At 42.0% G+C, this 22,886-nt stretch overlaps 1 protein-coding gene across 1 annotated transcript in view; it reads left to right on the top strand.

Moving 5' to 3' along the window:
• The window catches only part of HACD3 (3-hydroxyacyl-CoA dehydratase 3), a 29,067-nt gene extending 17,002 nt beyond the window's left edge, over positions 1-12,065 (top strand). The window contains exons 7-11 of the mRNA XM_018552831.1: positions 5,323-5,450; positions 7,700-7,812; positions 8,895-9,001; positions 10,033-10,164; positions 11,949-12,065. Coding sequence (XP_018408333.1) covers positions 5,323-5,450; positions 7,700-7,812; positions 8,895-9,001; positions 10,033-10,164; positions 11,949-12,025 — 557 coding nt within the window. The 3' untranslated portion in view covers positions 12,026-12,065. The remainder of the gene's footprint in view (positions 1-5,322; positions 5,451-7,699; positions 7,813-8,894; positions 9,002-10,032; positions 10,165-11,948) is intronic.
• The last annotated feature ends 10,821 nt before the right edge of the window (positions 12,066-22,886 follow it).

Raw genomic sequence — 22,886 nt, 5'->3', positions numbered from 1 at the left:
CTTTTCTTGAAGTCCTTATTTACAGGTTGCTGTCCCTACCCTTGGGAATTTATATCCTCTTTGGACTTCACCTGTATTGATGTTACCTTTTATACTATTATAGTTTCATGATTTTAGAGATTTATATTTTCATGCACAATGTATGAATCATATTCTGTAATTCCCACTCACAGTGGGCGAGACCTGACCTGTTTACATGCCTTTACTTGTCATAATGACCAACAACAAAAAAATAATAATAAAAATCTTTGAACGAAAAAAACGTTCAGTCTAAAATTAAATTTGGGTGCATCCCTCGTATGTACACTATATTGCTAAAAGTGTGTGGATACCTCTTTGCATGTATGTTGTAGCATTAACAGCACTGGAAAAATGTGAACGAATACAAAGACATTTTAGACAATTGGGAGCATATAACCTTGTGACAACAGCTTGACTGTCCCCTGTGCACAAAGGCTGGTCCACAAAGATATGGTTTGACAAGTTGTGGAGTGGAGGATCTCAGTTGGCATGGACAGAGCCCAGACTTCAGTCCTAAATACATTTGGGATAAGTTGGAATGCTGTTTTGTTTCTTGTCCAACATCAGTACCTGACCTCACAAATTCCCTTTTGTAGGAAGTTTCACGCAATTGCCTACAGACGCACTCCAAAATCTTGTGCAAAGCCTTCCCAGAGGCGTGGAGGCAGTTATAAATGCAGAAGAGAATCTAAATCCATATTAATGGCCATGGTTTTGGAATAGGATGTCCTGCAAGCTTGTATAAAGCTTTGGCCATATAGTACAATTGTACTTGTGCACCCTTCTGCTAGTTATAAAGGAATTTGGGCGGCTTCTTTTTCTTAGGGCCTATACAGTATGCATAAGAATTTTGTTTGGAAGGGTGTGGTATTGTTGTCACAGGATTTAAGCTAACAAGATGAGCACGTCTTGACACCTTTTATGATGCCTGCTTTTCATTCCTTGCTTTTCATTCCTTATCTTAACATGATATTGTTTACAGTAGTTTCTTTTTAGCTGTATCCTCAGTACTTTAACCTTTTATAGATCATACTTTTTGGGATGCTCAACCTTCTGAAAATGATAGGATGACCTGATTACTATTTGTCCCTTTCACAAAGCAGAACGTTTATCTAAAGGGGGATCCTTACATGCTGCCTGGTACGCCTAATGTCTAGTAAGAGAAATAAACTAAACTTAAGTGACACTAAACTCAGGAGTTACATTTTTGTTAATAGTTAAGGCACTTGAATGCATGTTTAAGATTTTATCTTATCCGTGTATCACTCAGCTGTAGATCCTCAAATCATCTCGGAATTGGTGCGGACACTGTCTTTCCTCCTAGAGGGTGGCTACTTTTGTTCCCCATGCTCCCTGTGTGTGTGTTGGAAAGTAGCCACCACTCCCGTGATGGACTACAATCTCAATACGAATTGATAAACTATACATGAGATTGTAGTCCATCACAGGAGTGAGCTTGGAGCGGTGACTACTTTCCAACACACACAGGGAGCATGGGAAACAAAAGTAGCCACCCTGCAGAAGGAAGGACAGTGTCGGCACCAATTCAGAGATGATTTGGGGTTCTACGGCCGAGTGATACACAAATAAGATACATTTTTGTTAATAGGTAAGGGTACTTGAATGTATTTTTAAGATTTAGCGCCTAACTTTAGTGTCACTTTAACCACCTCCGGGCCGGCCGTAGTAAAAAAAAAGGCCGACCCGGAGCTCTCTAGATCTGAGTGGGCGTCTTTAGACGTCCGCTCAGACACGCCCCCCTCGCGCGCGTGAGCGGGAAATGACCGCAATTTAAAAACCAGGCAGCGGTGCCTGTTAACATGCAAGCGGCGGATCGCTTGTATTTTGCAACGATCGGTGCAAAATACCCCCCCATTGTCCCGCTGATCCCGGGCTCCGCTGTGCCCGGTGCGAGCCCGGGATCAGCATGGTGCCTGTGTCACAGGGGATCAGAGGGAGATCGTTACACGAGCTCCCTCCGGTCCCCTCTCCTCTGAGAGAATGCGGAAGTGTTGTATAATACATCACTTCCGCATTCTTGTGTCACTCTCCAGCTTCAGAAGCTGATGGAGCAGATCTGTGCTTCATCAGCTTCTTTTGGGGGGTCCTAGGTGACATTAGGGGTCTTGGAGACCCCTGATGTCTCCATAAAGAGGACCTGTCACATATTTTGCTATCACATAGGGGGTTTTATTAGCCCCCGTATGTGATAGCAATAAAGTTTAGTGGAAAAAAAAATTAAAGTCCCCCCCCCACCCAAAAAAATTTTTTTTTAAGTTACACATAAAAAATAATTACAAAAAATAAAGTCCCCACCCATGCATGCAAACATGCGTCGGGGGCGCATACGTGCAAAAAAAGACGATTGCGCCCATTACGCCGCACATGTTACATATCGCCGCGAACGTCGGAGTGAGAGCAATAAGTCTAGGGCCATCAATCACTGATAACACTAAACTGATGAGCGGTAAAAGCTTTTAAAGCGTCGCCTATGGCCAATTTTGGGTATGGTAGTTTTCTGCGATGTCTCAGGTGCGCGCAATTTTAAAGCTTGACATGTTTGGTGTCTATTTAACCGACGTGACCCGATCTTTTATATTTTACCAAAAAACTGGGTAATAATAAGTGTTTCCTAACATAATGTTAAAAAAAACTTTTTTTAAAAAAAATTTCAGTCATTTTTCCTAATTATAGTAAAAAAAATAAAACCCCCGCAGTGGTGATTAAATACCACCAAAATAAAGCTCTATCTGTCCCCAAAAAATGGTATAAAATTCATTTCAGTACAGCGTTGCATGACGGAATAAACGTCAGTCAAAGTATTGCAGCGCTGAATACTGAAAAATGGCCTGGCCAGGAAGGGGGTCTAAACACCTGGTCTTCAAGTGGTTAAGGTAATGTAAAATGAAACAATTAACACCAGCATTTCTCAACTCCTTTTTTTTTTTTTTGGTCATGGCGCCCTTTTAAAAGTACTCGGTCTTGAGGTACCCCAGTGTGAAATGTAAAAAAAGGCATGTGGTCCCTCAAGTCCATACCTGACCTTTATCCAAGATAGAGGTCTGGTATAGATTTTGGGGGGACACCACTCAAAAACACAAAGTAGGGTTCCCCCTGCACAGCAGACTCTCCCTTCAAATTTAGAACCCTATTTACATCAAGAGTCCCCCTTCTTTCACATCTGGAGCCCTCCTCACATCAGACACTGAAAATTTCAGCGCACCCTGAGTGAGAAAGGCTGCTCTACACACTTGGTACTACATAGGGCCTGTCCATCAATGGCAGTGACTACCCACCTAGCCAATGTTTTCCCCACTTTAACTATACTGTATGTTCTGCAATGCCTTACTGTACCAATGATATGTCTCATCCAACTTGTCTCTCCTTGTTTGCTGATGTTTGTCTTTTGTATTATTTCTTTTTGAAAACTTGTCAAATTGAAATAAACAACCTTTTAAAAACCCTTTACACACAACAGGCTTGATTTTACTAAATGAGTAGAGACTGTTCATCTAGTAGAGTGAATGTTCGTAAATAAGCTGAAGCTGTGTTCACTTTGAATGTGCAGGGAAACAAAAAAAACTGGATTTTCCATTGCAAATATTTGCATATGCAAAGTTAACATACACTTTACTAAGTAAACAGCCTCTATTCCTTTAGTAAATCAACCTCCCTCCTCGGGTATCCCTGTAAAAATAAATAAATACACTGAAGAAAGGCACAATAAAGGTGATTGTTCTAATTCATGCAATAAAATCAACAAGGCTTATTATATTCAATTAATTTTGCCACCTACTGATTGTGCAACCTGCATACTTCAGATTACTTTATGACAGGCGTTTCCACAACTATTGAATTAAAGAAGTTGCCAGTAGCACCCAATCAGATTCTTCCCTTTATGAATAATATAGTGATATATACAGTATATAGAAGAATGCTGCAAAATAATCATTATTAGTAAATCACCGTCCTTTATAGGTTAATGAATTGAGACCTTTGTGTAATTTTACGGCATTAGGAAATTTGACTAGTTAATGCAGCAATGTGAAAATGAGGAACTTCTGTTGACAAGTGTAAACTGTAACAGATTTTCTGTTTGTATCTCCAAATATATTTTTAGATTTCAGTGAAATGCCACTTAAGTTGTTGAACCCTTTCGCTGCCACGGCATTTAAAAAAAAAAATACACGTTATAATCCACATTTTAGGCCTGAAAATTACTTAAAAACCCCAAAACATTATATACAGTATATTCTGAAAGCAAAGACCCTGTCGAATCAAATGGTGGCAGTTGCAAATTTTTACATCGCACGATATTGACGCAGTTGTTTATCAAATTCAAATTTTAGTAAAAAATACACTTGTTAATTTTAGTGCTCCAATAGCATCTTCCCTGGTTTCTGCCCCTGGGGAGTGACAGCTGAGGGACCAGAAGTGATTCAATTGGCATCTTTTCCAATCCCATTCAGCAGGGCAGAGATCTCCTTTGCCACTTCCTGCTGACACCAGTGATGCCAGTCTCGGGCCCACAGAAGTGGCAGCAGAGCCCAGGAAGCAAGGCAGGGGTGTGGGGTAGGGAGGGGGCCGCACTACGCCGGCCCCTAGAAGCAATCTGGCGGCAGCTCAGCCACCAAAATCACTTGCAGTGTATAGCAGACAGTCGGCTGTACACGTGTAAACAGAGTGCCGGAGAAGCCCACTGCCAGGGATGTATGAGATGCGTCTGTGGCAGAAAAAGGGTTAAAGCATATTTAAACCCTGACAATTAACTTCTTTCATTTACTTCCTTTTGGGTTAATATACCATTGAAAGCATTAGGTTTGTTATGTTTGATAAGTGCAAAAAAATAACTTGATCCTGCCAGAAATCCTGTGAGCAGATTACTTCTGTGCTCCCTATCTCTGCTGACTGGTATTAGTTTGCTTTGTTCCTAAAGCTCTTTCTGTTCTACAAGCACCTATGTTATAGAGATGAGGCTAGAGGAAGGTGTTTGGTAGTCTTAAAACACTTCCTGGCCTAGGTTGACAACCCTGCTTTTGCGGAGATACTATATGGTAACTGAGTGGGGTCACCCTAAAACAGGAAGTGTATTGCTGGCAGGATCACCAGGTGGAAATAAAAAGACTGGTAAGTTGCTTTGCATTGCGGTATCACATGAGTGTGAACAGACCTCAGATGCAGACCTTGTTTAGAAATGTCTTCATTAGCTATGTCTTTCCATTTCTCCGATGTTTTATCAGTCAGCCCCAGTGATGTACTCGTCACCAATACAATGACTTCTATTTGTTTCTGTGTTTGCAGACTCCTTCTATGACACATTCCACACAATGTCTGATATGATGTATTTCTGCCAGACCTTAGCTGTTTTGGAGATTGTAAATCCTTTAATAGGATTGGTGAAAACAGGAGTCGCGCCAGCAGTGATCCAGGTATTATTAAACTAAGCAGTGATATGAGCAGCCAGTGGATTATTAGCTTTGCAAATACACTATGCCAAAAAAATACTTTCATGCCTCCATGTTCTGTCAATTCTATAGAAAGGTTTGTGACTTAAAGGAGAATTATAAGGTGAGTCCTTTTCACTCACCTCATAGTTCTAGCCGACCTGTGACAATGAGACTGTCGCAGGTCGGCTCAGTAGATCAGGAGGTGAGCGAACACGTACCGGCGTTCGCTCACCTCTCGATCCTGTCACGGCTCTCTGCCGTGACGGGAGTGGCTGTATTCCCCCCCTTCCTGCTCCGATCTGCCAGCGCTGACTGGCGGAACGGACGGGGGAGGGGGCGGGTACAGCTGGCTCTGCCTCTAGATAGGCAGAGCCAGCTGTCACTCACGCAGCTGGGCGGATCCAGACATAATTGTCGGGATCTGCTTCAGCTGCGGCTCGCGGTATACTGAGCTTAGGATGACGGGAGGGCGCTAGTCTGTGTGCTCCTGTTACCCTAAGGCGAAAGCCTTAACCCCATAGTTCTCCTTTTAAAATCAGTTTAAGTATCGTGTACTTCCCATACACTTGTAGATTGGGTCCTTGTGCCTTGTCCTTGATGGTGAGCAGCCAATTGTAATGACAGATATGTAGGTTCAGAGACACATACACGTCCACATGTAGGCTTTGAACGATTGCATGTGCTATCTTTCCCAGACGTATCTGGCTGGGAAGTCCGTGTGAAAGTCAGTGTCTCTGCAGATAATCTGCAATGTGTGTGATTACAATCAGGAAGTAATGCAATCATTTCCTGACTGACAATGATCAGGCAGACCACAATGCTCACACAAGGTGCCACAGCAGCTAAAAGTTGTGTAATGCACTCAAAAACCAAGCTTGATGCTTGTTTAGTTTTGGTTAAATGCTTTTGTAGACGCCTATGGGAACATTCTGTTACATAAAAGTACTATATATGTACATGTGTGCTTTTCATTTTCTCCCAGGTGCAATGAATAATATATAAATTCACTTTAAAACTGTGTGTTGTACAGTGCAGAATGCAAACACTAATAAGCATGTTGGCAAGGAGACATAATAGAGTTTATTGAAAGGATGTGTTATGTGGGTGTGTCTGTTGAAGCCAAAATTTATACCACGGAATTATCCAGAGAAGGAACCCATTTCCCTCCCTGTGCAGATGGGGCTGTAGAGAGTTTGTCAGAGAGACTGAAAGGAAACCGCTTGTGCTGTGCTCTCTCCCTAGAAATGCCATATTGCTCTGTGGATCCTTTGTCATGTGTGCACCATTTATAAGCTGTTGAAAGTGACCCTGAACTCAGGATTTGGATCTTAAAGTATTCAAGAACCTTAACTATTAAGAAAAATGTATCTTATTTGTGTATCACTCGGCTGTAGATCCTCAAATCATCTCTGAATTCGTGCTGACACTGTCCTTCCTTCTGGAGGGTGGCTACTTTTATTCCCCATGGACCCTGTGTGTGTTGTAAAGTAGTCACCGCTCCATGCTTGCTCCTGTGATGGACTACAATCCCAATACAAATTTGTAAACTAAACATGAGATTGTAGTCCATCACGGGAGTGAGCTTGGAGCGGTGGTTACATTACAACACACACAGGGACCATGGGGAACAAAAGTAGCCCCCCTCCAGAAGGAAGGACAGTGTCGGCACCAATTCAGAGATGATTTGAGGATCTACAGCCGAGCGATACACAAATAAGATACATTTTTGTTAATACATTAGGTACTTCAATGCATGTTTAGGATTTAACGCCTGAGTTTAGTGTCACTTTAAAGATTTTATACACATAGTTAAAAAAAAAAAAAACTTTAGGAACATTGAAACCTAAAGGTTGAACTAAAATGAGTTCATTGAAAGATGATTTCTGGCTGGTTGCAGCAGTGTGAACTTTGTAATAATTCCATTAGGGCAAAACCAAAATCCCTATTGTATTTGTCTAGGGCTCTTTGTACTCCTCACTATCTTATTTGTTCATCTCAGTTTGGATCAAAGTCTAAATTGAGCTACACTAGAATGACATGGTACTTAATAAATGTATAATAGAGGTTTTGCCAATATTGTATTTATTTTGAAGCTATGGTAGTGAACATGGTTACTGACTAGTGACTGTGCAATGTAGACTAAATACTCTCTCCCTTTTAAACTGAATTATTGGCTGGTTATTTGGCACCAGTCACAATACAAATGCTATGCCTCTTTGTTTACCTCCTAGGTTTTAGGCAGGAACTTTATACTTTTTATCATCCTTGGGCAAATGGATGAGATGCAGAGCAAAGGTGTCGTCTTCTTCATATTCTACCTGTGGAGCACCATTGAAGTATTTAGGTAAGTCAGTGGCTCTTGATAGGGCCATTTCTGGAAGGATGTCCCTGCAGCTCTCCAAGCCACGGTGGTTTGATGTACCGTGTACAAACACATTTTTCGATAGAGATAATCTCGTCTGCATGCAATTGTGGAAGACGGGAATCACCAGCACTCAGTAATATCATTCAATATGTCCATTTGTTTGGACGAATCGTCACAATGAAAAAAGCCAACGTTTCGGGGCCACATGGGGGCCCTTCATCAGGGCGAAAAGATGTGCATGCAATTGTGAATATTCCTGCTCACATTTTGACACTTCTTTTCAAATGTTAAGGCCCCATAGGTGCTGCATATACTTGAAGGTTTTGGTGCTTAACAAAGCATCTAAGTTTTAATACTTGCATCTGTCTAGAAGATCGCCATCTTTTTGGAAGGCACTGTTGTATCCCTGGGAATACTGAGCTTGGGTGGCATGAACCTTTGGAAAAGCTTAGAAATATAGACCCTAACTGTGGACCTTAACTTGTTACTGGTGCTAAACACAGGGACAGGTAGACGTTGTTCTAACAAGTCTTCACCATCACGTAGCTCTGTAAAGTCTTGCAACCCACAGTTAGGGATCTCCTAGATCTGCTGTGACTTGGTTCCCTAAAAGCAAGTTTTATTTTTATCTTTTAAGTGAACCTGTGACATGAAGCATTTACATATTCTTAACCAGCAGTAAAATGGCTTTAGAACAGGCCCTCAATTACTTTCTGTAGCTGCACGTACTGTGGAACAATTCCGTCCTTCTGCTATGAACTTTGAGGATGAAGTCCTTCCCTCAGCTCATCTTCCCTCTGCCAGCAATGATTTGGAATCGTATTAGCCTTCTCATTCCCTATGTAAACATAGAGTGGGAGCTTTGAGTGGATGAGTTGGGCTGCTGAGAGAAGGAATTGGAAGATTTCAGGGCTTCTGCTGTGAACTCCTAGTGCCTGCAACTAGAGAGGCCGTTTAGGGATTGTTTTTAAAGCCAATTTATTTCTTGAAAATACTCAAATGGCCATACGCTGCCCTAGGGTTCCCTCTAACCTATAAGCTGTTCCTTGCTTTTCCACCAGGTACCCATTCTACATGTTGGGCTGCATAGATATGGAATGGAAACTTCTTACGTGGCTCAGATACACCATATGGATCCCACTGTACCCACTTGGAGCACTTTCAGAAGGTATGATGTGAGTGGCATTAGAAGAAGGACTTTAATGGAACCAAGCCTAACATTCTCATTGTAGTTCATTTAAACCCCTCTCCTGTAAATTGGGAAGAGTTTTCAGTCATTTCAAAGGATTACCATGGTACCTGCCTTGTTGAAAAGCTTCCGTTAGAAGTTGTTCTCACTTCTTGTTAGAGCTTTAGAATGCTGACATGGCCTAAGCATTCTTGACCCCATTGTTAGTCCTCGTTTTTGCTCTTAGTGGAGATCAGTTGTTCATATGTAGGTGAATCAGATTCTTTCCAAATGGTGAGACCCTTAGAACTCTGTCTGCATTTTAGTACATATGAGATTCCCCATTGCTACCCATAAAGTGTAGTGCTGGGACAGTGGAATTGGCTGATATTTTCCAACATGTCTCTTTCGCACATGTTACATATCGCCGCAAACGTCGCAGTGAGAGCAATAAGTCTAGGGCCATCAATCACTGATAACACTAAACTGATGAGCGGTAAAAGCGTCGCCCATGGCCAATTTTGGGTATGGTAGTATGGTGCGATTTTCGCGGGTGCGCGCAATTTTAAAGCTTGACATGTTTGGTGTGACCCGATCTTTTATATTTTACCAAAAAACTGGGTAATAATAAATGTTTCCTAACATAATGTAAAAAAAAATTTTTTTTTTCCAAAAATTTTCTGTAATTTTTCCTAATTATAGTAAAAAATAAAACCCATAGTGGTGTTAAATACCACGAAAATAAAGCCCTATCTGTCCCCAAAAAATGGTATAAAATTCATTTCAGTACAGCGTTGCATGACGGAATAAACGTCAGTCAAAGTACCGCAGCACTGAATACTGAAAAATGGCCTGGCCAGGAGGGGGGTCTAAACACCTGGTCTCGAAGTGGTTAATGTTACCAGGAAAATGAAAACAACTTTTTTCTTTCCCTGAGATCTTTTCATAATTTATTTTCAGTGCCCAAAAAGATAGTTAGAAATTGTCAGGAAAATAAGCATTAATTACAACTCTAATTTCTCTCCTTTTAGCTGCAGCCATTGTCCTGGCAATGCCCATCTTCAATGAAACTGGCAAGTACAGTCTACAGCTTCCATCGCCCTTGAATGTGACCATCACCTTCTCAGTCTTTCTTTCCGGCTACCTGGTACTCTTATTTTTGGGTGAGTTTTTTTTATACTTGTTACATGCATCGTATGCATGTGGATACAACACTAGGCTGATATTAAACGGGCCATGCAATGATGCTTCCCTTGTGCCTCCTTGTATGACAAGTGACGTATTAGACATAACATATAACCTGTGGACATTCATGCCAAGTGATACAGTGGTGGGTTTCCAGCATGTCAACGCAACTTTATATTTCAAGTCTTTTTTTTTCCCCCCCATTGCTATGATGGGTAGCCTTGCAGACTAATATTGAAATTGGGGAATCCAAGCTTTAGCCTGTCAGTTCTTAAAGTCTGTAAAAATGGAACACCTTCAGTTTAGGGCTCACTGTGAGCATTGAAAGGTATTTTGTCAGAACAGTCAGGGGTTGTATGTATGTATTATATTTTATAAACAGTACACATTTTACAGGTTTACATTAAAGAGAACCAGTGACAACTAAGTTAATTTCCTCACTTGCTGTTAGGTCTCACTGTGGCAGGAAATAAGGGGAAATCTCATGAATGGAGTAGCAGATATATGTATAAAAATGACCTGGATTTCTAATGCTTCTGCACACTACCCAAAAAAAAAATCCCCTTGTACCTTATAGTATTATAAGCATACCTCTGGCTGGACTGACTTGTGTACTGTTTGGAAGTGGACAGATCACATGATACATTCTCTTTCTCTTTACAGCACAACAAAACATGTTTTCAGTTACTTTCCCTCTTGGTGGGAGCCTTGTACTACCCATCCAGAGGGATCTAATACCCACAGATTGGGTGACTAACAGCGGTTCTTACAATGGCAAGAGAGAAAAATTGAATTCATTTGACCCCCCCCATTTTATAGCAGGTGTGTTGAGGGTTTAGAATCATGTTGCGGGGGGCTTTGGTAATATATTAACACAATAGACAGAGGTAAGCAATCTTTTGCTCTGTTGCTGTTGAAGGACCATTGATTGTGATAAACGCTTGATTATGATACATATATTATATGTTTATAGAATGATATTACTGTCTGTGAATAGAACTGTATAAGTATGAAAAACCAATAAAAAAAACTTTGAAACTACAGCACACCAGAAGAGCAGTTGATTAGTGAGGGTATTATATCTCATATCTGATATCAGCAGGCAACAACAGTGCTTAATATAATCAGTTCCACACTCCTAGAACAAAGAGCAGTGGAGGCCTTTCCCATAGATAATTTGGTGTGCTGTGCTCTCTTCTTTCTGTTAATTCACCTGTACTAAAAATGTCCTAAATAGGGATGCACCGATACCGATTCTAGTATCGGTACCGAGTATTTGGGTGAGTACTCGTACTCGCCCAAATGCTCCGATACCTAGCACAAGTACTTCCTGTATCAGAAAGCCGGGCAGCGCATCATTACACACTGCCCGGTTTCCTGATTGGCAAGGAAACGGCTCCATGCTCTCTCGTCACTTGTGGAGCTGATTTCACGGCCAATCAGGAAGCCGGGTAGCGTGCAATGACGTGCTGCCTGGCTTCCCGATTGGTCAGGAAGCTAGCAAATCCGGAAGCCGGGCGCCGTGTAATGACGCAGCGCCGTGTAATGACGCAGCGCCCGGCATTCTGATTGGCCGGGAAGCCGGCGTCATGCTCCCTCGTCATCTCATGAATCATAATATTAAGAAAGTGACCTTAAATTACACAAATACAAGTTTGTTTAGACCGTTCAACCCACTCTATCATGTAGCCCTATTTCTGACACAAGTCTTATCTTGAAAGCAATCTGAGTTTCTCTTTCCTTTTTTTTTCTCTTTTAACAGGACTCGCCATCAATTTCCGTCACTTATACAAGCAAAGGCGCAGGCGTCTGGGGAGTCGTAAAAGGAAGATGGCTTGATGATATTTTAATGTTTTTTTTCTCTTTCTTCTTATTGTTGGTGGGAGGCGGTTTTGTTTATTTCCCCAGTCTTTCTTTTTATGGTTTTACTCTTTAATACATTTTTTAGTAATCTTTTTTTATGTTCTTATCCCGGGGGCCATCTTGTCAAAGGACATTCCTACTCCATGCCGAACAGTTGAAATGGATAAGCTGAGTGTAATGTGCGATTATCACTCGCATGCGAACTACCTATCGACCTCCAAATTAAAAATCTTTATCTGTGTCTTTCTACAGGCGCTTGGCCAGAAATCCTAATCACCCCTGCCACCTAGGGATTACATGAATTATATATAATCTATTTTCTTACAAAAGCATCTGATTTTTGCAAGGGTGGAAAGGAGAAAGAGAGGCCACTGCTAAATCAAACAAGCCAGGATTGGGTGTTTGAAAGAGTCAAAATCACTCTTTAGTTAATATAGCAGCAGAGTTTTTCCTTTAACCTCCCTGGCGGTATGATTATGGAGGATTTTAGCATCCGAAAGCGGTACATTGTTTTTCATGGAAATTTGTTGTTTTATATTGTAGGCCTGTAATTCTTAGTAAATCCTAGGAATAACTCGCCTAAATCTGCCCAAACAAGTGTCCAGTAGACATCCCAGGTATGATAAACTTCGAAACTCTTTTGAATTTCCCGCCGGCTGTGACGCCCGAAAACGAAACTAAAAGTCAGATGCCGGCATCGGCCGGCCGCGTACAGCAGAGGACGCCGCGGGCTTGCAGGGACAAGGTGAGTGACATTTTTCTTGGATTCATACTTTTGTGATTCTTTTCGTTCTGCAGTAATGGACATGCCAGCACACCACAATGAATCGATAACTGCACTCTACCTTTTTTATTTTTTTTAGCACCGCAGTGGACCAGAACCCATGGTATGTTCATTATGGGGTGCTGCAGTGGGTTGCCCGTTGACTTCTACTGTATTATTTGTTTGGGTGCAATTTGCAAGAAATGGCAGCACCTGTAGAATAGATGCATTATCATGTTACCACAACTCGCACATCTAAAAGGGTCCTTAGAATTATGTGTGTCTAGTTTTTTACATGTATTTGTATACAGTTGGTACAGTAACTGTTTTGACTTAAAGGGGAACGTTACTGCTTTTGGGGTGGGTGAGCTCTTGCCATAACGTGCAAGTATGCACGGCATACTTGCTTCTTATGGCACACTCCCAGTCATGAGATATCGGCACTCTTGTAGCTTTGTCGCCACCACTGACATCTTCTGGGTCCATCATCTTCCAGTCAATGGGCAGCCACTGATAAAGATCCAGATATGGGCATCAAATAGAGCTGCCCATTTAAGACTGAGTTTGCTTCTATACTGTGAAGGAGTTTGGCTTCAAACATCTGTGTGCTTCTTTTTGCGTGTCGGGAAAAGCACTTCAGCAACAACTCGTCTCTTAAGTAACCATTTTACCTAATGGAATGTATAATATCAAGACACCAGAGAAGAAAAAGTTATTCATCCGCCCACATCTTCTCACTTACGCCCTTATGTTCATCCCTTGTTTTGCATGGACACAAATTGTATAAAGATCTCAGAATACTTGAATATTCATCAGCAGGTTCTGACAATGTATAATGAAGATGCACTATAGACTTACCCTGTTAATTTATATTTTTAGGTAGCACGTTAATAATTCTGACTGAATTACAATGGCATAGAACTGACATTCAAATAACGGTTAAATGTTGCTGTCCAGTCAATAAATATGGTGCTTTGCCCCAAGCTATCACCTGTGTGTTGTTGTTATTTTTTAAAATAGGAGAATAAGTAAGAATTTACATTTTAAAGTATTAAATTAGTGCATAAATCATTCGTTTTTTCTTATAAATCGTTTCTCTTTAAGTTTTTAAGGCGACATTTTGTTATACTATAAAAGGTGGGAGAGCCTGTTTCTGCACCAGAGGGAGACTGCCAATACCCTGACTGAATATACTGTGTGCCTTTAGTAAATTAAATATTTAGTACATCTCTCCCATACATGCACATTTTCCTATGTGTTATCCCTTTAAAAACTGCAAGTACAGAAAAATACCAGTGGTTCTACTAGTAACCCACTGTGATCCTAACTTACTATTTGGGATCACCAACTTATTTTTTATGTTGGACTGAACTGAAATTCAACACTGTCACTGGGTAATGCGGGATAAAAAAAAACAATTACTGTCAATTCCAAAATGCCCTAAATAATCCACAATACAAAACACAGACATTTCATAGCACACTAAGCAGCTAGCCTGCAAAAAAACTAACAAAACAACACATTGCACTATATAACAATATGCATTAAATGGGATATTCTTACTAGGGATGTCCCGATACCACTTTTTTAAGACCAAGTACTGTCCCTCATGTACTTGCCGATACCAATTACCGATACTTTTTCTTAAAGGGACAGGTGACTTTTTCCTAAAAACACATATGATTTTAGGGCAGTTTCTCGCCAGAACCGAACACATGTCCCTAAGGCAGAATAGTATTGTGCTTTGGGAACGTGTTCTGCGAATACATGTCTCCAAAGCAGAATTCCTCTCACCTGCGTGTCTATCTCACCTGGCGACGTACATCTGCAGTGGTTCTGTGAGCACTCCATCTCACCGGCGATGTCGGGACCCAGTCTCCCCCATGTCCAGACCAGCCAACTCTGCACTGCTGGGCCCTGTGACTTTCGTCCATCTCCCGGACCAGTCCCCCCCCCCGTCAGTGTGCGGTGGAAACCCCAGATTCTAGCCCCGGAGCGGTAGTTCCGCCCCTGGGGCTGCCCATGGCAGTGCCTGCGCCGGGAAGGAGGAGGAGATAAAGAACCGGACAGCCACTGCCATGGACAGCTATCTGCAGGTCTCTAGCAGGCTGCCGAGGTCCCCACAAGCAAGTAACTCAGACGGCCGCTGCTATTTGAAAATTTAAAGGGCCGGTGTCAGCCTTAAAAATCAGGGCATTTTCACGAGTACAAGTACTCGTGAAAATGCTCGGTATTGGGACATAACTAATTCTTACCAGAAAATCCTTTTCTTGAAATCCATTGAGGGACACAGTTCTGAAGAACTCTTAAGACGTAGGGTTCATGCTGCTGCCTCTAGGAGAAATGCACACTAGGCAAACACATTGAAGCCTATCACTTTAAGGACATAACCCCTCCCACCGCAGTTATAGCAAGCAGTACAAAGGAACTTGAGGGGAGACAGCTGTGTCTCAGAGAAAATAGGATTTTCGTCTTACCATAAACTCCTTTTCTCAATCATCCATTGAGGGACACAGCTCTGAAGAATTCTCAGATGTAGGGATGTTCAAAAGCAGTCCAAACAGAGGAGCAGGCACCAAACAACTAAAGCACTAGCTCAATAAAAAAAAATGAACTGTCAAAGTACACTTACAAAGTCGCCTGAAAAAAAATTTCTGCCAAAACCTAGCATCAGAAGAGGCAGAAACATCAACGTTATGGAACTTTAGAAGTGGATGAACAGAGGACCAGATAACAGCCTTGCAATTTTGAGTAACAGAAGCTTGGTTTTGGAACACCCAAGAATGACTACCCGCCCTAGTAGAATGAGCAGATACAGGAAAAGGTGGTGCCCCAACCCATGAGCTTGAATGAGAAGACGATGAATTGACTTAGAAATAATGGATCTAGAAGCTGAACAACCTTTTCTAGGGCTTTCTGGAAGAACAAATTAAGAGCCTGAACATCGATAGGAAGCTGTAGCTCAGGTTATAACATGAATAGCCCACATGACAAAATTAAGAGAAATTTCTGCCCAGTCCAAGATTGAATGTACTTCTGTTGCTGTTCACACGCTCTTGCTGATGTATGCCGTAGCATTGTCTGACTGAATCTAAATCGGGCACTCAGACACAAGACAAGACCAACAACCCTGCACAGACAGATGATCCAAAACACAGCCCCATCCCACAAACCCGGTGTCTGTCGTGACAACCTTCCAAGATATAGGAAGACACAGCTCAAACTAAAGAAAAAAACAAACTCCTCAATTCAAACCAAGGTAGACTACCAATACTTACACTATACCAAACCATCTTTTCCCGCTATTGTTTGTTTTATCTCTAGAACCCTTCCTTTGCACAATACGTAATAACTCTGACATTGCATGCCTTACAATGATGAACAGAATATAAAATATCTGTGTATGCATATGATCTGCTTTTTACAGTCATCATGCCTGAAACATCTCTTCTGATCCTATTACAGGAGTTCAAGAAATATAATATTCTTTACAATCTGAAGATTAATTTTGAGAAGTCAGAAGTTCTACTATTAGCATTCACTCCCGGGATGGCTTAGTACCAATTATCCATTGAATATAGCTAGCGCATCAAATCAAATGTTTAAGTATTCTTATCACAAAAAACGTTTGAGAGATTTTTCCATTTAAAATTCCCTCCTTTACTTGCTAAGGTGAGATCCTTCCTTGAAAAGTGGAACACATGCTCATTTTCATGGATTGGACGTTGTAGTATCATCTAAAATGTCCATTTTACCAAAATTCCTTTTTCTTATAAATTCCCTTCCTATACAGGTTCTTTTTTTTTTATCATCTCCACTCAGTTTCTTCAATGTTTTTGAAATTCATATGTCCCCATAAACGCCTTAGGTTCAGAGTAGACTAGGATCAGGTGTTTGGATGACTCAGACCTGCCTGCTGAACTGAAGTCTCATCCATTTATTGCTCCCACTTTAATAGTTTGTAGGACAGCTATCAGAACGTTTTCTTTAGCTCCTTACCCTTCCCCACTTTGTCTTGTGTTGGGTAATCCTAGGTTTACATCAAGCAGCTTTGGTGACACTTTCCTCCGCACACAAACTTCAAGCTCTTTATTTTTGTGGGGCTACCATGTGGTCCTCCTTGTCAAGCTTGATGGATCAGAAAAGTTTCTTTTGGTTACCCTTCTGGGCCGCGCTCCAATTGCGTCACTTTATGGGCACCCTTACTCCAGCCTATGGGTTCTGTGGGCTCCTGATGCCATTGGAGCAACATTGTTCTTCTAACGGTGTGCTCGCCCATTCTCCTTAGCTTACAATATCATAGTGAAGCCTGCAGAAGACTGTGACGGACTCCCTGAAACCCCAACTGGATATCTCCGCCTTAAGCCTGTTCCCTGGGTGCTGGAACCAAAAGCAAGTGAATATAGCATGGGCTTACCTCAAGGATCAGACAATACTGATTTTGGAGTCGAAACATGAACTGGTTTATTGAAGAAAATGCAGAGTTTATACCTCACAGAATGAGATAAAAGTTTAATGTGTTATCTTGAACAATTCCCTCCCTGGACAGCCGAGTGCCTGCGTTGGAATTCCTTAAGCACAGACACTCTTTGAACATAATGAATGTCCTTAATCAGATTGGAGCTTGATCATATCAACCTAAATAATGTCCACTCCAGAGACATCCTGCTGCCTTCACAGAAATACCTTTAGCAGAGATGGTATCCAAACAAGATGGAAGTCCGGATTGGTGAAGTAAAATAGTGACAAGCTCTCTAGATAAAATATTGAACAGGAAAAACACACACAGCAAAAAGTTCTTCGGGGTAATACATCTCTGCAGTCCTAAGTCTGTCACAAAGAGTATCGGCCTTTTATAATCCAGTGGGAACGTGTCCTAAATTTATCGTTCTCCCAGAAGGAAGTTCAGAAGATCTTTCTTGTTACCTCTAGGTCTTCTATTTGGTCCAGAATTCAAGAACCCAGTTATAAAATTCTCACACATTGGTATGTGACCCCAGTCCAGGCTAAGCATTCTGACACATGGCTGACTACCCTAAACGTATTCTTTTGGGACGGGGTCCGAGAGATCTCTCAACAATTAACTAATTACATTCTCCCACAGGAGGCTGCTTTTTATTTATTACATCACAATCCTATACCTTCCAGAACCTATGGGAAATAAATCTTATGCCATCTTATTAATGCAGCCAAAGCCTGCACTCCTGCTTGCTGGAGGAAAGAATCCCCACCTTCCATCTCCACGTGGTTACGTAACGTGGAAGAAATTCACCAGATGGAAAACATGATCTATTCTCGCCTGGATAAAATGGAGGCATTTAATAGAACCTGGTTTTACTGGAACCCATTCCTCTTCTCAGACGAAAGTAGGGACCTACTGGAGGATATTGACTGAACACATGGCTATACAGGTTACTCCCAGCACATTTATACCTCTGAATTCCCTTCATAGACCCCAGGCTGCACTTACTGGAGGCATATACCTCTTAGGCGGAATTGTCATTTACCCCGGTGTTTCCTTCCCTTACCATTTTCCCACTTTACTTTTGCTTCCTCCCCCTTAACCCCCGTTTTCCCTGTGGCCAACAGAAGTTTTAATAAAACCGGAGTGCAGATAATTTTGGTCTAAAGATGGCCTGTTAGCCCCGACCACTCGTGCGCGCCACACGCGAGCGAGAAACTGTCAAAATGTAAAAACAGGCAGCAATGCCTGTTTACATACAGGCGATCTGCCGGCTCTAGAGCCGACTAATGGCTTGTATGAGGTGCCGATTATGTGCCACCTCCGCAGCGCTAGTCCCGAGCTCTGCTGTGCCCCGGGCGGGCCAGGACCAGCACGGACGCTTTGTGATAGGAGATCAGAGGGAGTTCAGTACACGATTTCCCTCCGAGCTCCTCTCTGGTGTCAGAATGCGGAAGTGATGTATATTACATCACTTCCACATTCTGCTGTCATTCTCCGGCTACAGAACCTCCAGAGAAGCTGGTGAAGCAGGTCTCAGCTTCTTCGGGGTCCCTAGGTGACATTAGGGGTCTTAAGGTCCCCTGATGTCTCCATAAAGAGGACCTGTCACATCCTCTTTGCTATCAAATAGGGGGCTTCTTCTCCCCCTATGTGATAATAAAGTTTACTTGCAAAAGAAACATTAAAGTTCCCCAAAAACAAATTAAAGTCACACATAGAAAAGAATACAAAAAATGTTTGTTTTTTTAAAGTCCCTGCCCCACATACAAGTGCGCAAACATGCCTCGGGTGCACATACGTGCGAAAACTGCAATTGCACCCATTATGCCACACATGTTGAGCATTACTGTGAATGTCAGAGTAAGGGCAATCATTTTAGGGCCATTATTCACTGATCACACTAAATTGATGAGCGGTAAGAGCTTTTGAAGCGTCTCCTATGGCCAATTTTAGGTATAGTATTTTATTGCGATTTCGTAGGCGCACGCAATTTTAAAGCTTGACATGTTTGGTGTCCATTTACCCGACGTGACCCCGTCTTTTACGTTTTACCAAAAATATGGGTAAGAATAAATGTTTTTTAACGTTACGTAGGGAAAACATTTGTTTTTTCCTGGAAATTTTCAGTACTTTTTTCCTTATATAGTAAAAAATTAAGACCGCAGTGGTGATTAAATACCAGCAAAAGACAGCTCTATGTGTCCCCAAAAAATGGTATAAAATTAATTTCAGTACAGCCTTGCATAACGGGATAAATGTCAGTCAAAGTACCGCAGCGCTGAATACAGAAAAATGGACTGGATAGGAAGAGGGTGTAAACAACGTGGTCAGCAAGTGGTTAAAGTAGAAAGGAGTCACCAGTTCATACAAATATTCCTTATCCATTTCAGAACAGTAACAAGCTTTGCTTTACTAGATTTGGATTAAACTTTGTCATAGCTTACCAACACTGATGCCCAGTATCTTGAGTGCAAGGAATGTGCCCAAACTTCCATGATTCTGTAGCAGTAAGTCATCACAGGGGCTGTTTCACAAAGACAACAGGCTAGAACAAAAGCGTGGCATTTGGCAACCAGGTTTCTGCTTTGAAATAAACAAGGGATATACCAGTTTTTGGTTTTCTCATGCATGAGCTGTAATATATTCAATGTTTGTCCTTGGGTTTAGATACGCTTTAACAGTATATCTGTCGCCACTGAAACCCAATCTTGCGATGTTGGTGTTCCTGTCCACTGCAGCATTCGAATGATCAGAAGAAGATGCACTCTGTCTGTATTTGCATATGGGTTGGAACATCCCTCTCCCTTACGTCACTGCTCAGACACCAAGCACTTTGATATGTGAGGTAGATGGGATTCTACACATTTGCCCCATATGCAGAAAATACTATTTACAGGTCATTTTTTTTCCTGGGGGGGGGGGGGGGGAGCATGGTGGGCAAGAACACTAAACAGTAAAATCAGGCACTGGAAAGCATATTTCGGGTTACATGCAATGGTGACAGGTATGCTTTGTTAAAGAACTGTTTGACGTTGACCTACAGCCTAGACTGTGATAGAAGCCACCATTCTTCTATTCATGTGCCGCAAGCCAGTGGACTGTGAACGGGTATAGCATCCCAGCAGTAGTATGTGGCACAAGTTGCAGAATGGCTGCTTCCATTAGTGCCTAATTCCACAGGTGTCCTGATTTGTGGCAGAGTGCTTTTAAGACAAATAAAATATGAGGCTCAATATACAAAAGGAACTAGGAATCAGTTTTCCTTTCAGTCACCTCCCAATCAGTCTGTTTTTTCATCTATTCCCCACCACCCATTCTCTGCTGTTGTCTTATCGCCATAGTTATCTGATCATTGTAAGACAAACATCACCGCTCTAGTTCCCATCCCGAACTCCCTCCTCCCTATAGCCTCCAGTGTGCTGGTCATTGAGTTCATCCACGTTCCAACAAAGGACAAGAGAAGGAAACAAACATCACTCCACAGATACCACCGAAACCGAGTCTTTATTCATCCCGGTTACACTGGTATTCCCTGCCAAGCAGCCGCATGCCTCGGTTCTCAACTGGTGAATCGTGACCCAAAAGTGGGTCTCAACACTGTTTTCAGATGGTCGCCGGATGCCTTCCACTTTTCTATGTGAGAGGCTACTTTGCCTAACCCCTAGCGCAGCACTGCCAGTTCTCGCTCCAAGCAGTCGTTCAAAATATGCTGCCCGAAGCCGAGTGTCAGCTTGAGGTGGGATGGGATAGGGCTAAGGCCGTGAGAGAGAGTTACATCCATACATGTATTGCTTACAGGTGGACCTAATAAAAAAAAAAAGATTGTGTGTTAGATTATGGCTGTGGTTGTCCGTCAGTGTTTTTGAGGAGCCGTTCACACTAGTACAGTGCATTACTCGCATAGTACCATTTGATTAATGCACCGCAATCACACTTACCATGCATTCTGGTGTGGGAGGTGTGTTACATTGCCATTCATTTGAATGGTACACCAAACGCACCTCCCACCCACAGTTCATATGACCGGAATGCCGTGTGTTCTATTTGAGTGCGAATTGGGTCACAACTTAATGACCAAGGACAAATATGGGTCCTGAGGTCACACAGGTTGAGAACCACTGCTCTAATGCATCTCACCACACAGGCTTAATCGATGAAGTCTGTGTAGTGAAACATGCTGGAGGCATGCAGGATGGATACATATCAATAAAGATATATGCGGTTTCCTTCTCGTCACATAATTTATATAGGTTTCCTTACAATGTTCATATCTACAGATAGCATCAGTAGATCACCTGCACTCCCTACAGCGTTATATAACCATGGGAAATATCTCTCGGTGCTCAAAGTGACAACACAGATTGCGCCGTGCCACATAGAAGCGACCAGCACTCACTTATAATGTGCAAGAAGCATATGTACTTATCGATATGTCACATGACCCATAGAGCCAACATTTAGGGACCCTGCGCGGCCCCGAAGCGTTGGCTCTAGGACACACGTGACGCATCAATAAACGTGCATATGCTTCTTGCACGTTACAAGCGAGTGCTGGTGACGTCTATCATTGATCACATATACAGTTAGACTGAATTTTTAGAGGACAAACAGAAATCTCCTCATCTGTTAATCTTGGATGGATAGGATATCTGCTATTTAAATATCCATTTCATGGAAAACATGGAACTTTAAAAGGTTCCAAATTATCAAAATAATCTAAACAAAAATATATGGTATAAGAAGTAGACTTCTATTTCTGTTCACGTAGCCTTCTTAAAATCCAAAATTGTAAATCTGCATGCCGTTATACGTTTTTCTTTTCACTTCTACACATATATCATTGAATAACATAACCTCCAGAAATCCTAAAACCTCACATTCAGCTGAATTGTCGCCATTAAATGAGCAATATTTAGGGCTGCAACAACTAATCGGCGATTGAAAAAGTTGTCAACGTTTTCAATCATCGATTAATCAGCTTTCAATTAGTGGGCCCTGTTTACGACTCCACGCATGGCAACTCCTCCCTGCCTCAAGCTTGCTGCTGCCAGATCCACCCACCCGCATAAACGCCGCACCACCTCCACCCCCTCACCGCCCGCCCACATCCACGATCAGCACAGGGACGCCGGGAGAAGAAGAAGTAAGGAGGAGCAGACGTGGGCGGATGACAGCCGCCGACAGACAGGCCTGATCTCAGAAGCAAGTTGCTGGAAGACTGCTCAGGTAAGCCTGCACTTTCCCACACATGGTGCTCTACCATGTATTACTGAGATAGTGGGATTTGTAGTCCTCTATAGGTGATGGTACATATACAACACAATGTACCATCAGCTATAGAGGACTACAAATCCCAGCAATACATTATACACTGTATGTATAATGTACTATTTGCTGGGATTTGTAGTCTTCTATAGCTGATGGTATTCTGCATTGCCCTATATAATGTACTATTGCTGGGATTTGTAGTCTTCTATAGCTGATGGTATTCTGTATTGCGCTATATAATGTACTATTGCTGGGATTTGTAGTCCTCTATAGCTGGTGCCATTCTGCATTGACTGCTGTATAATTTTACACTTTCCATTTCACTATATTGCACACCACAC

The sequence above is a fragment of the Nanorana parkeri genome, unplaced genomic scaffold (genome assembly GCF_000935625.1).
Source record: "Nanorana parkeri isolate BGI_ZX_2015 unplaced genomic scaffold, ASM93562v1 scaffold98, whole genome shotgun sequence".
NCBI classification, from domain to species: Eukaryota; Metazoa; Chordata; class Amphibia; order Anura; family Dicroglossidae; genus Nanorana; species Nanorana parkeri.
The sequence above is the reverse complement of the archived record's forward strand: the minus strand, read 5'-3'. Positions and strand labels throughout refer to the sequence as shown.